General features: G+C 55.5%; 1 protein-coding gene across 3 annotated transcripts in view; it reads left to right on the top strand.

Annotated features, from left to right (window-relative positions):
- Positions 1-12,064, top strand: part of AHCYL2 (adenosylhomocysteinase like 2) — a 74,118-nt gene extending 62,054 nt beyond the window's left edge. For all 3 annotated transcript variants that reach the window (XM_050325033.1, XM_050325035.1, XM_050325034.1), the window contains exons 7-17: positions 47-153; positions 1,418-1,534; positions 2,859-2,922; positions 4,410-4,498; positions 5,820-5,890; positions 6,000-6,094; positions 6,942-7,040; positions 7,868-7,936; positions 8,014-8,092; positions 8,591-8,711; positions 9,586-12,064. In XM_050325033.1, coding sequence (XP_050180990.1) covers positions 47-153; positions 1,418-1,534; positions 2,859-2,922; positions 4,410-4,498; positions 5,820-5,890; positions 6,000-6,094; positions 6,942-7,040; positions 7,868-7,936; positions 8,014-8,092; positions 8,591-8,711; positions 9,586-9,592 — 918 coding nt within the window. In that variant the 3' untranslated portion in view covers positions 9,593-12,064. The remainder of the gene's footprint in view (positions 1-46; positions 154-1,417; positions 1,535-2,858; positions 2,923-4,409; positions 4,499-5,819; positions 5,891-5,999; positions 6,095-6,941; positions 7,041-7,867; positions 7,937-8,013; positions 8,093-8,590; positions 8,712-9,585) is intronic.
- Positions 12,065-12,970: the final 906 nt, after the last annotated feature.

Here is a 12,970-nt window from a genome sequence, read left to right as displayed (position 1 = left end):
CCTCACTGGGCCCTCAGAGCACTGACTGGGGTTGTTCTCGTTCCAGATCCTGGATGATGGGGGAGATCTCACTCACTGGATCTACAAGAAATATCCCAACATGTTCAAGAAGATCAAGGGGATAGTGGAGGAGAGCGTGACAGGAGTGCACAGGTAACGGATGGGCTGGGCTGGCAGGAGAATTTGGGACAGAAACACCTCAGGGCTCTGGTGCCAGAGGCCCCCCCACTGGGGGACACCCCAGGTCACCTGAAGGGTGAACCCCCAGCACGGGGGCTGTGCTGTCCCTGCAGCCTGGGCTTGGCTTTCCAGGAGAGATGTTTGAAATCCCTCATCCATTCCCGCTCGGAGCTGCTGCTCTGAGCTCCAGGCAGGGAGCAGAAGCCCCTCCCGAGCGCTGAGGGGGTGGGAAGGGGCCCGAGGTCGTGTTTTCCACCTGGGAGGCAGGAGGAGTGGTTACTCAGCTCCTTTTGGAGATGGAAGAGGAAGGGCTGAGGGTGTTGCACAGGAAGGGGTGGGCTGAGGACAAAGCCAGAAGTGTAGTCCTGACCTAAATCTCTGGGAAGAAGTGAGATTTGGGAAGAGGAACCGATTCTCCAGTTGGGGTGGGGTCCCACAAAGGGAAGCCCTCAGAGATGGCTCAGTGGAATCCATCAGTCCATGGCAGGAGCAGAGGTGGAGTGGGAGAAGTGGCTTTCCCAGGGGAGTTAATCCTATCCCAGGGACCAGGGAACTGGGGAGAAGAGCAGCAGCCTCTGCTTTTTGCTCTCTTTTTGCAGGGAGAAAGGTTTGGCTGCAGCTCTTGGAGCTGCCTGGGAGTTTGGCCAGAGGTTCAGGCAGCCCTCGAAACAGGGAAATGAAATATTGAAACAGGGAAGTGAATTCAGGTCTGCAGCCAGTGGGGTCAGGAAAAGGACTGATGGTATTTTTAGTATCTGGAATCATTCCCAATATGGGCAAAAGAGCTTTCCAAGCATGTTCTTCTTCCCAAGTCCTGGAGCAGGGACATTTTCAGATTCTCTTTGAAGCCCCAGTGACAGGTCTGGTTTCATTTTCAGTGGTTTTGCTGCTGCTGGGGGTCGAGTCTGTGCTTGGAATTAGGAGGGCAGGTTGATGTTGGAGAGCTGGGGGGGTTCACCTGGAGAAGAGAAGGATCCAGGGAGACCTGAGAGCCCCTTGCAGGGCCTAAAGGGGCTCCAGGAGAGCTGGAGAGGGACTGGGGACAAGGCCTGGAGGGACAGGACACAGGGAATGGCTTCCCAGTGCCAGAGGGCAGGGACAGATGGGAGATTGGGAAGGAATTGCTGGCTGGGAGGGTAGAATGAGATGCTCTTTAAATCCCTTCCCGCCCAGACCCCACAGCAGAGCTCAGGGAAATGTTTCCCCACTGAGGACCTGTTTTCCCATCTCCACCCAGGCTGTACCAGCTGTCCAAGGCGGGAAAGCTCTGTGTCCCAGCCATGAATGTCAACGACTCTGTCACCAAGCAGAAGTTTGACAACCTGTACTGCTGCAGGGAGTCCATCCTGGACGGGTACGCACCGGACACCCCCGGATCCCACAGGGAATGGCACCCCCGGCTCTGCCCTGCTCCAGCTCCCATCATTTCAGCCCAACTGATGTGTGAGAGCAGAGCAAAGACCCTTCATTACCTGTGCTGCACTTCAGAGTTCCTCACAGGCTCCCTCCTGTCCCCCTGGCCTTTGAGGACAGGGATAAAAGCTGTCTGTGTCCGTGGCGGGTGTGAGGGGAACAGCGGCTTCCTCCCAACCTTCTTTGCCTTTCTACTTTCCCTTTTTTTATCCTCAGGGATCTTTTTTTTTTGTTTTGCTCCCTCCTTCTCTTCACTGCCTTTATTTTGGTGCAGTTGGGTGTCTGTGTCCTCGCCTCTCCCACCACCAAATTTTGTTGGGGCCGAGTGAGGTCAGGACAGGTTTTGTTCCTGCAGTTCGGCTGTGACACATTCCATGAGCAATCCATAAAGCTCTAACGTTGGGCAGCATTTTCCAAGGCAGCAATAATGGGGAAAATGACGGGGGTAAAACATGGGAATGGGTTTCCCAGGGAAGCTGTGGCTGCCCCTGGATCCCTGGAAGTGTCCAAAGCCAGGCTGGAGCAGCCTGGGCTAGCGGGAGGTGTCCCTGCCCATGGCAGGGGTGGCACTGGATGGGCTTTCAGGCCCCTTCCCACCCAACCCATCCTGGGATTCCATGGCAACCCCTTGAGGGGTAAGTTGGGATTTGGGTTAAGTCTGGTCCAGGCATCTAAAACTGGGTCAAGGGAGACGTGAGCAGAGGTGCAATTAAATCTGCTGTGGGTTTTATCCAAATTCTCTCGGAAAAGTGAGGGAATTTCACCTTCCCTGCACTGCTAACCTATTTACTCCTGTGCTAAAAATAGCCCGGAATGTAGGACACTCTTAGGGAGAAACCAGAAGGAAAGGGAGTGGAAGGGGGAGCTTAATTTGTGGGAAGCACTGGGATTCTGGCAGTGAGTTACCCCTTCCCTGCTGCCCCTGTGCTTCTCTGGGGGGGATATTTGGACTTACACAAACGGAGAAAAAAGCGGTTTTGCCGAAGGTTTTCAGTATTTCCTGAGTGGCAAACAAAGGGTCAGCAAATAACAAGCAACAGCAAAAAGGGCTCCCAACCCAACTCCTGCCCTGTTTGTCGTGTTTCAGTGCAGCCCCCACCCTTACAAAAGCCACAAGCCAGTGTTGAGGTGGTTTTGGGGTCTTGTCCGCCCCCCAAATTCCCAGGGGCACAGGCCCCAGCCGCGGTGTGCGGGAGGGGCAGCGGCTGATCCTGGGATCAGCTCCTCAGTGCTGGTTTTAACTGCGCCTTTTTCTGCCCCCTCAGCCTTAAGAGGACGACGGACATGATGTTTGGAGGGAAGCAGGTGGTGGTCTGTGGCTATGGGGAGGTAAGGGGGCCGTGTTTCCCATGGGAATCCTGCATGGACATGATGTTTGGAGGGAAGCAGGTGGTGGTCTGTGGCTATGGGGAGGTAAGGGGGCCGTGTTTCCCATGGGAATCCTGCATGGACACGATGTTTGGAGGGAAGCAGGTGGTGGTCTGTGGCTATGGGGAGGTAAGGGGGCCGTGTTTCCCATGGGAATCCTGCACACCCTTGGCACGGCCTCTCCCGGGTGGGTATTCCATCCATACTGATGTGTGGCCAAGGAAGAGAAATTATTCCTTTATATCTTATACAAACATACAGAAAATTGATATAAGTTTGAGTATAAACATGCATGAATTTATATAAATTTATATGTAAAGGTATATGGATTTATATACAAGGGGATAAAAATATGCATAAAAGTTATACAAATGCATATATAAAGGTATAAACATATAAATATATTAAATTTATATGGATTTTTATACAGATATATCGAATTCATATAAATTTGAGTATAAACACATTAATTTATATAAATTTGTACATAAAGATATATTGCTTTATATGCAATTTTATATAAATTTATGTAAAATTATACACATTTTTATATAAATCTATAAAATTTATGTGGATTTTTATATAAATATATATTAAAATTATGTAAATGTGCATATAAATATATTCCATTTATATAAATGTGTATATAAGTATATTACATTTATATAAATTTGTATAGAAATGTTACATTTATAAAAATGTGTATATAATATGTTTATTTGTGCACAAATACATCCCATTCATATGAATTTGCATATAAATATGCATATAATTTGTAGAAATACGAATCTTATATTCATTAACCCCTGTGCCTGCACCCCCAAACTGCCCCTTCCCCTCTCCATGTGGGAATATTCCCCCTTTCCCAGCTGCCCTCAGGACCAGTTCACACCAGTGCCCTGGGCTGTGCTGTGTGTGCCCTACTGGGATTCTTTCCTTTCATCCAAACGCTGAATTGGCTCCATTTTCTCCCCCATAATCCCATTTTTGGGACCCTCGGGCCGTTTAACGTGGATTCCCCGCCCTGGGTGTGCTGTGCAAAGGTCAAAGCTCGTTAACCCTCCCAGCTTAACGACCATTAATGTCCCCGAGCGGGGCAAAGGTCACAGGGGACTCCCAAACTCTGCCTGGCCCTCTGGGCTCTCCTTTGGCTGTTCTGGATACCGGGATGTTCGGGGGAAATCAACTCCCTGGGAACAAAACCAGCGGCGTGTGGGGACCTTGGAGTGCCCCTGCTCGAAGCTGGGCCTGAGCCACGGCTCACATGACTCCAAATCCAGGAATTTCCTGCCCCAAAAATCGAGAATCTGCCACCAGGAGGGTTCCCGAGGGCTCCAGGAGGGCAGAGGAGTCTCCCAGAGTGGTCCATCCCTGGGAATTCTCCCCCGGCCCTGCCGGCGCTGGGGGTGTCCCCAGCTCTGGGCTCCAATTTCTCCCTGTTTTCCCAGGTTGGGAAGGGCTGCTGTGCTGCTCTGAAGGCCATGGGCTCCATAGTGTACGTGACAGAGATCGACCCCATCTGTGCCCTGCAGGCCTGGTAAGGGCTCCCAACCCCCGTGGGGATCCCAGCAGAGCCTTGTCCGGAATCCACTGGGCAGAGCCCTTCCCAGAGGGGAGCTGGGGAGGTGTCCAGGGGTTCTCTGCACCCTGCAGGGACCCACAGCTCCGTCCTGAGGGCAGAGGAGGATTCCTGGCTCAAGCATCCCCTGGTTTATCCACATCCCCCGTGCCGGGGGTGCAGTCCCAACCGCACAGCCCAGAGCTCGGTGGCACGGATTGATGTCGGGAATGAGCTGTGCCCTTTGGAATGCCAACACAGGATCCCCGGTGCCGTGCACACACCTCACCAAGGGGTGGTTTGGTTGGCTCTGTGATCCCCCACCCCTCACAAACCCCTCACTGACACCAGGACCCCGCACAGGGCGGGGCACCCGCTGAGCTCGTGTCCTCCAGGAACAGGCTGGTTTGGAGCTCCCACACCCCAGGGTGGGACATCACTGGGAAAGCAGAGTCCTGAAAACACCCAGAGCCTCATTAAACCCTCAGCCTTTTCCTGACCACGGGCTCATTGTGGGGAGAGAACTAACGAGCTCTGCTTAATTAGCAGGGCTGATGAACTTCGGGTTCCTCTGAGACCTTCAGGAGTGGCACATCCAGCACCCCCAGCCTTAGCTGGGAATTTGGTTGTTTCCAGTGTGTGGCCCCTCTAGGAAGGAGTCTGCAGTGGGGAAGAAAAGCCTCAGTAAATGGGACATGCAGCAAAAAAAAAAAAAAAAAAAAAAAAAGGCTTTTTTTTATAGTAACTCCGATTTTGCAGCTTGTGAGAGTCTCAAAAATGAACTCTCGGGAGGACTGTCAACAAATCCCAAAAACATCCTGCCCCTGTTATCCAAACACACCTTGCTGCTGGAGGCAGGGAAGACTCAGCACTTCTGAAGGTTCTGCAGGTGCCTAAATATGGATTTCAGGGTTCAGGAGAGACATCTGCAGGGTTGGGGTGTTTTTTAGGATGATCTAAATCCGCCTCGACGCGGGTTCTGCAGCTCCTGGATGTGCTTTGCAGGAGGAGCAGCTTTTAAAAAACCTGTCTGGGTTGAGAACTGAGGTTTGCAGACGAGAAGACCTTGGCAGAAAACACGAAAGCCCAAAAAATGTCTTTTCACTTCTCCCCACAGCAGCCCCAAATCCTTCAGAAACTGCCAAAGCGGCTCGGGGTCCGTGGCCCTTTGGGTGCCGCCGTCCTGTTTTCCAGTCTGGCGTTGGAAAGCTATAATTAGTGTCTGAAAAGCACTTTTTTCCCCTATTTTTGGCACGTTTTTGCTGTTTCTCATGCCCTTCTCCCCCCTCTCTCCTCCCAGCATGGACGGGTTCCGGCTGGTGAAGCTCAACGAGGTCATCAGACAGGTCGACATCGTCATCACCTGCACAGGTACGAGGGATCCGCCCCCAAAACCACCTGCACCCCTTCCCAGAGGGAAGGGCACGAGGAGGGGCGCAGGGAAGGTGGGTGCTGACCCCCGGATTTCGGTGTCTGGCAGGGAACAAGAACGTGGTGACCAGGGAGCACCTGGACCGGATGAAGAACAGCTGCATCGTCTGCAACATGGGGCACTCCAACACCGAGATCGACGTGGTGGGTGTGGGGTCACCCTGCCTGGGGTGATGGTGTTGGGGGTGACAGTTTTGAGGTTTGGTGTTTTGGGGTGACTGTGCTTTGAGGTTTAGTGCTTTGGGGTGATGGTGTTTTGGGGTGACTGTGCTTTGAGATTTGGTGGTTTGGGGTGATGGTGTTTTGGGGACCCATCCACAGCTCTGTCTGTCCTGAGCTGAGGAAGGCCCTGGGAGGAGGTAAAATACCCCATCCCCGTGTCTCAGCAGGCACTGGCAGACGTGCTAGTGTCATTCCAGCGATCCCAAGGGATGCCAGTGAGCTGGATGACCTGCTCCAGCCTCCAGGGCAGTGCCTGGTGTCCACCAGCCTCACTCCTTCCCCGTGGCAGTCACTGAATCCCCTCTCCAGCCCAGTTTCGTGTTATTACACCAGTTAGACCCAGCCAGGAGTTCAACCCCACCCTCCTTTTCCAAACAGCCCAAAATCTGCTCATCTGTGCTTAGGGATGGGCAGAAAAGCAGGAGAGCCCTCCCTGGAGGTCAGGGGGGTGTTCCTCAGCCAAGCCTGTGGGTTTAAAGCCATCTCTGGGCTGGAAAGGAGTGACCACAGCCATGCAGAGCCCAGCTGGGGACCACGAATCCCCTTCAGCCAGAGCTGCCACGACACTTGGTGCTGCAGCTTTGATGTGTTGAGATCATAAAAACAGTCTCAGGTTGTGATTCCTAAACATTTCACTGTCCTGGGACCACGATTGGGCCCGAAGGAGACAGGGAACCAGGACAGTGTCAGGGAGTTCTGCCTCCTTTGGTCCCTGTGCTGTGGGGTGGGGTGGGAGGTGCTGCTCTCACTGTCCCAACCCCGTCTCCAGGCCAGCCTGCGCACGCCCGAGCTCACCTGGGAGAGGGTGAGGTCCCAGGTGGACCACGTCATCTGGCCAGACGGCAAGAGGATAGTCCTGCTGGCAGAGGTGAGTGCCAGGGGAGGGGCAGCAGCTGCAGCCGCTTCTCTGGGGGAATCTCTGCCTGTTCTCTGGGGGGAATCTCTGCCTGTTCTCTGGGGGGATCTCTGCCTGTTCTCTGGGGGATCTCTGCCTGTTCTCTGGGGGAATTTCAGCCTGTTCTCTGCTCCTGGAGGAGGAAAACAGGAGGGGTGGGAGAGCGGTGGAGCCGAAGGGTATCCAAAACCCACCTCCTTGGGCCTCAGCAGCTGAGGGGTCCCTCTGGCTGGAAGGTTTGGCCCATGGAATCTTGGAATGACAGGATGATTTGGGTTGGAAAAGCTTCTGGCCCCACAAAGTCCAACCATCCCCCAGCACTGCCAAGGCCACCACTGACCATGTCCCCAAGTGCCACATCCACAGGGCCTTGAAATCCCTCCAGGGATGGGCACTCCACCCTGCCCTGGGCAGCTGTGCCAGGGCTGGACAGCCCTTTCCAGGAAGGAATTCCCCCAATATCCAGCCTCCCCTGGCACAGCTTGAGGCCGTTCCCTCTCCTCCTGTCCCTGTTCCCTGGGAGCAGAGCCCGACCCCCCCCCAGCTCCCCCCTCCTGGCAGGGACTTGCAGAGCCAGAAGGTCCCCCCTGAGTTCCTGGGACATGGAAAATCCCCCATGTTTTAATTTATCCCACTCCAAGGTTTCTCCCTTATTGAGTGCAGCCAGCACCTCGGGACCCAAGTGCAGGTGACAAACTGCTTCCCCCCATGGGGACACCTCACGCCAGTGGTTCTGGTACCTTCTGCAGGGCCGTGGAGTGGGTTTGGTGATTTGTTAACACCCAGGTTTCCCTCCCCAGGGCCGCCTGCTGAACCTGAGCTGCTCCACCGTCCCCACCTTCGTCCTGTCCATCACGGCCACCACGCAGGTGAGTGGGTGGGGGGTGCCCGGAGCCCGTCCTGCCCCGGGGGCAGCAGATCCTCACCCGGCTGTCTCCTCCCGCAGGCCCTGGCTCTGATAGAGCTGTACAACGCTCCCGAGGGCCGCTACAAGCAGGACGTGTATTTGCTGCCTAAAAAAATGGGTAACCCCCTGCTCCCCCCTTCTCCCTGGGGGTCTGGGGAGGGGACAGACGGGAATTTTCACTGGGCTGGGACGTTTGCTTGTTCAACTCCCTGCCAAGCTCGGGGGTTTCCAGTAGGTTCTTCCCGCTGGTTTTGGGGATTGTTGCTGTTTCCTGGTCCCACCTGGGGAAAAGAGGTGGACACATCCCAGTGCAGGGGCTTGTCCCAGTGCAGGGGGTTGTCCCAGTGCAGGGGCTTGTCCCAGTGCAGGGGGTTGTCCCACGGGGCTCCTGCCAGCAGAGTGTGGTCACCAAGCAGCAGCCCCAGCAGCAGAACCCCCTCCCGAGGACACGGCCACGCTTTGGCTGCAAAAAACGGGCTCTGTGGTGGGAGTTGTGTTTTTTCTGAGGCTGGGGGGCGGTGTCACCCACCAGAGGTGTCTGGTGGGCTCTGCACCGGCCCCGGGGGACTCATGGCTGTCCCCCTGGCCACGCTAACGGGCTCTGGGGTGGTTCCAGACGAGTACGTGGCCAGCCTGCACCTGCCGACGTTCGACGCGCACCTGACGGAGCTGACGGACGAGCAAGCCAAGTACCTGGGGCTGAACAAGAACGGACCTTTCAAACCAAACTACTACAGGTGCTGCCCCTCAGGCCCTGCCCCTCCTGGGCTCTGATCCCTCCTGTCCCCACGGGCTCTTGGCCGGGCAGGAGCCCTTTGTGGTGGCCGCAGCTGTCACCAGACGTGGCAGATGCCACAGCGATGCCACCGGCTCGGCGACAGCTTTATTTTTAACGCTGGGCTGAGGATGAGCTGGCACAGAGCAGCTTTGGCCCTGGGGCTGCTCAGACGGGCTCAGCTCCCAAAAATAATAATAATTTTCCATACGAGCCCCTGGGTCGCTTCCCTTCCCAGATTTCTGTTGGAAGCCAACGCTGCCGTGAATTCCCACCGTGGAAATGAAATGGCTTTGCACAAACACAGATCAGCTCCTCAGGGGCTGAAGCCCAGATCCTTTTCCTGCAGGAAAAGGCATTTTCTTGGTGGGCAGGTCTTTGGAGAGAAGATCTCCAGAACCAGAGCACTCCCAGTTTGGGGTTGAGTGGGTTTTGCCAATCCTGAGCTTTATTCCCTGCTCCCATTAGGTGCAAAATTCTGGTGCTTCCCCATGGCCCTGGAAGGAATTCCCTCTGGTTTGATTCTCTTCCCTCTGGTTCAATTCTCTGCCTGGTTTTGGTGTGTGGTGTAGCCCAGCCTTGTAGGGAGTGTGGTTTGTCCCAGACACAGAGGTTCAGGATCAGGGGAGGGTCCAAGCACTAATGGAGAGCCACGACCCCTCAAACATCCCACCATGGGGTGGGAATGCCCTCAGAGGCAACGAGGACCAAATCCCTTCTCCATCCGTTCTTCCCTGGGCCTTTCCCCCTCCCAAAATCCATCATTTCGATGCCGGGAGAGCTTCACTTCCCTTCCCATCCACTCACCACTCCCTCTTTTCTCTCCTTCTGCCCAGATATTGAGTATTCCTGCCACTGGATCCCCGGGAACGGCGGGGAACGAGCACCCACGTCTGTTCTCAACTACTGTACAGGATGACCCCGCGCAAGCTTCCCACGCTCGAGCCGGGCTTGCTCCGTAGTCACCATGTGTTTTAGGTTATTTATTTATTAAATTAGGATACCGTTCATGCGGCCTCTGCCACTGGTGTTCGTGCTGCCGCGGGACTGGGACACGCTGGATTTCTTTCCCGTTTCTTTCATTCTTCTCTTTGGATTCGTTCTCTCTCGGGGCTGGGAGGATGAGGAAGGAGCTGGTGGGATCGAGCCTGGAATGGCCCGTTATCGCTGCTGGAGCCACGGAAATCACACGTTGGTTCCCCCCACGCCCCAGCGCCTCTTCCAGCGGCGCAGGATCCCGGGATGGGTTTGCGTTTCTCCTGCTGTCGGATGATGAAGCCAAAACACCTCCTTCGCTCCAGGCTCTGGCAAGGCCGGAGCCGCCCCCGTGGATCCCTCTGGAGAAGCCTCTCGTCGTGCTGTGGAACTTTCCGAGGGCTGGTGCCCCCAGCCCTTCAGAGGACGTCGCCTTAGCGCTGCTGGAAGCTGTGGGGAAGGGTCCGGGCAGGGAGAGCCCCGGGCAGGGCTGGCCGGGCGGGCAGAGCCAGCGCCGCTCCCTCAGCCCCCACAGCTCCACAGCGATTCCTGCTGCTCTCGCCCCCAGTGCCAACCTCTCTGGATCAACCAAAGCCGTGTTCCCGGGGGGGCTCCCCCTGTGCTGCTGGAGGAGCTCCCCCGGCAGATGCTGCTCACGCACCGGGAGCTCTTCCCGATCCAGGCAGAGCTTCCCGGACGTCCCGGCTGGGGGGACCCCTGTCCGCACCGGGGCTTTCTCCAGCTGCATTTCAGCCCTCACTGGAAGTGTTTGGAGTTTTCTTTTCTGGGTTGATTATTTCACTCCTTTATTTATGAATCTGGAAGCCCCCCTGGAGTGGATGAGACGTCTGGTGGAGGATCCTCCACGCGGATTCAGCGTCACTAAAACCCTTCAGTTGCCTCAGATCTTGAAGTGTCAGAGCTGAGGGGGAATGAATTGGCCATAGTCCCTTGTTTTATCCCAGGATGTCCCTCTGGAGTGCTGACACGCTTCCCAAGGTGACTTCCCAAGTCACTTTCATTATCCATGTGGAGAACATGATCCTTCTAAAATAAAACTGCCCGACCCCGTGAGCACAAAACCCTTTATCCCCCGGTTGCTGCTTTGGTTCCCGAGTCTCTCATCAGCTACAGAGTCATGTTTTGTCCTTATGGGCTTCTTTGCCATCGTGAAAAACCCTTTTGTGGCAGCTCATTCACGCACAAGGAAGGAAAAACCGGGGAATTACGGTCTCGGCATCCAAGGCCTTCTCGTGGCTCTCAGGGGGTCTGAACTCCGCTTGGTCACGAGCTTTGGAGCAAATGTTCCAAGTTTGTCTCTGAAATCCCCCAAAACCTGGAAGGAAAACCTGGGGAAGAACCTTGTGGAGACCTTGGGAAGACCTCGAGGAGGCCTTGGGAGGACCCTTAGGAGACCTTGGGAAGATGTTAAGGCTTTGAGAAGGCTCTGAGGAGACCTCAAGGCTTTGAGGAGCTTCATCACAGACTGACCTCTAACCACAGACTTGAAATAATCTCTGCCCGCAAGTTTTATCCAGATCCTGAGATTTTTTGGGAAGAGTCCCCTGAGCCACTGGAAATGTCCCGGATCTGCCTTGGTCTGTGCCAGCCTCGAGTTCCCGGAGAGGCCCCGCCTGGAATCTGCTCCCGGCCTGAGTGACAGGGGGTTGTGGGGCCACGTGGGAGCAGCTCCTGGAAGGACAGGTGTCCCAACCGCCCCGGGAAAACCCCTTTCCACCCTCAGGACCCTCCGGAGCAGCTCCTGCCGCTGCTCCTGCGTCCATCGCTCGTGCCGCAGCCAGGGGTGCTGCTCGCCCACGGATCCCCCGAGCCCGGCTCATCTGCCAGGTAGATAAGAGGGGGAAAACAAAAATTATCAGTAATAAAATCCCACCTGGCCTTTCCCACCTCGATTCTCCAGAGACTCTTCTCCGTGTTCTGCTTCTCCTGTAAAGCTTCTTGGCTCGCTTGGCTTTTTCCTAATCAACCTGGAATCATATCCTGTGATCATCTCTAAATTAAATGTTAATGGGCTTTGGTTTCTTTTATCCTTTTTTTTTTTTTTTTAAATGTAACGCCTTTTTTTTTTTTCCAAGACTTTAGGAAAAAAAAAGGAGATTTTAGGTAACACCAGCAAAATCATATAAAAAGGAAATTTAATTCTGTCCTGAACTTTTAGGAATAACAAAGCAAAACCCGTCATCAGCAGGGAGGGAACGGAACCGTCGCACCCGTAACATTTCAAAAGGATGTTTTAAATATTAATGTCTGAGTGATTGTATTAGATCAGCAATAAAGACTCTGTAATCTCAAAACACAAATAAATCATGGGAAAACTCAGCTGCTCCCGGGGCGTCCTTCGGGGCCAGTGGGAGCACACGGAGGGGGTGGTTTGGGGGTGAGAGGTGGGATTCGGGGTTGTTCCCAAAGCCCTGAGCTCCCAGTGCTGCTGGATAATCCCGGCTGGGGAAGCTCCACCCGTCCTTGGGGCAGCCGGAGCTGTTTTGGCTCCGCTGCGTTGTGTCCTTGGGGAAGCGGGGCCGGAAAAGTCGCGTTATCTCCCCTGCCCCGTCCCCTCCCCGCTGCTCAGGGACATTCCCACACGCACACTCGGGGTTTCCCGCTTTCCAGTGGCTGTGGAAGGACACAGGACACAAATGGCAGCAAGTAGGGGTGTCCAGCACCTCCCCCGTGACCCCAGAAACACCCGACCGCTCGTGCTGGGTGTGGAAAAGGAAAGGGGGGGAGGGTGGTGGGGGGAGTCCCTCTGTCCCACCCCTGTTCCAGTCCCCAGAGGCTGCTCCCAGCACCCCCAAGGACACCCCAGACCTCCCTCCCCCGCATCCCACGCTCCCAGCATCCCAGGGACTCCCCACAGTCCCCCTCCTCCCAGCATTCCATGCTCTCAGTACCCCAAAGACCCCATATTCCCCCTCCCCAGCATCCCATGACCCCAGGGACACCCCATACCCCCTCCCCAACACTCCATGACCCCAGAACACCCCATACCCCCTCCCCAGCATCCCATGACCCCGGGACCCCCATATCCCCCACATCTCCCGTCCCCCAGGGTGTCCTCCCCCATTCCCAGCCCCTCCCGACCCCGCGGGCCAATGGCAGGGAGGGGGCGTGTCCCTTGGCCCCGCCCCCTGCCCTGCGGGCCAATGGGAGCGGCGGGGGCGTGTCGGGGGCGTGTCCCGGGCCCGGCCCCACGTGCTGGGGGGCAGTGACAGCGATGGAGGCGGC

This window comes from Myiozetetes cayanensis, unplaced genomic scaffold, assembly GCF_022539395.1.
Source record: "Myiozetetes cayanensis isolate MyiCay16 unplaced genomic scaffold, myiCay2020 scf3, whole genome shotgun sequence".
Lineage (NCBI taxonomy): Eukaryota > Metazoa > Chordata > Aves > Passeriformes > Tyrannidae > Myiozetetes > Myiozetetes cayanensis.
Note: the sequence above shows the minus strand (reverse complement) of the source record. Positions and strands in the feature narration are given on the sequence as shown.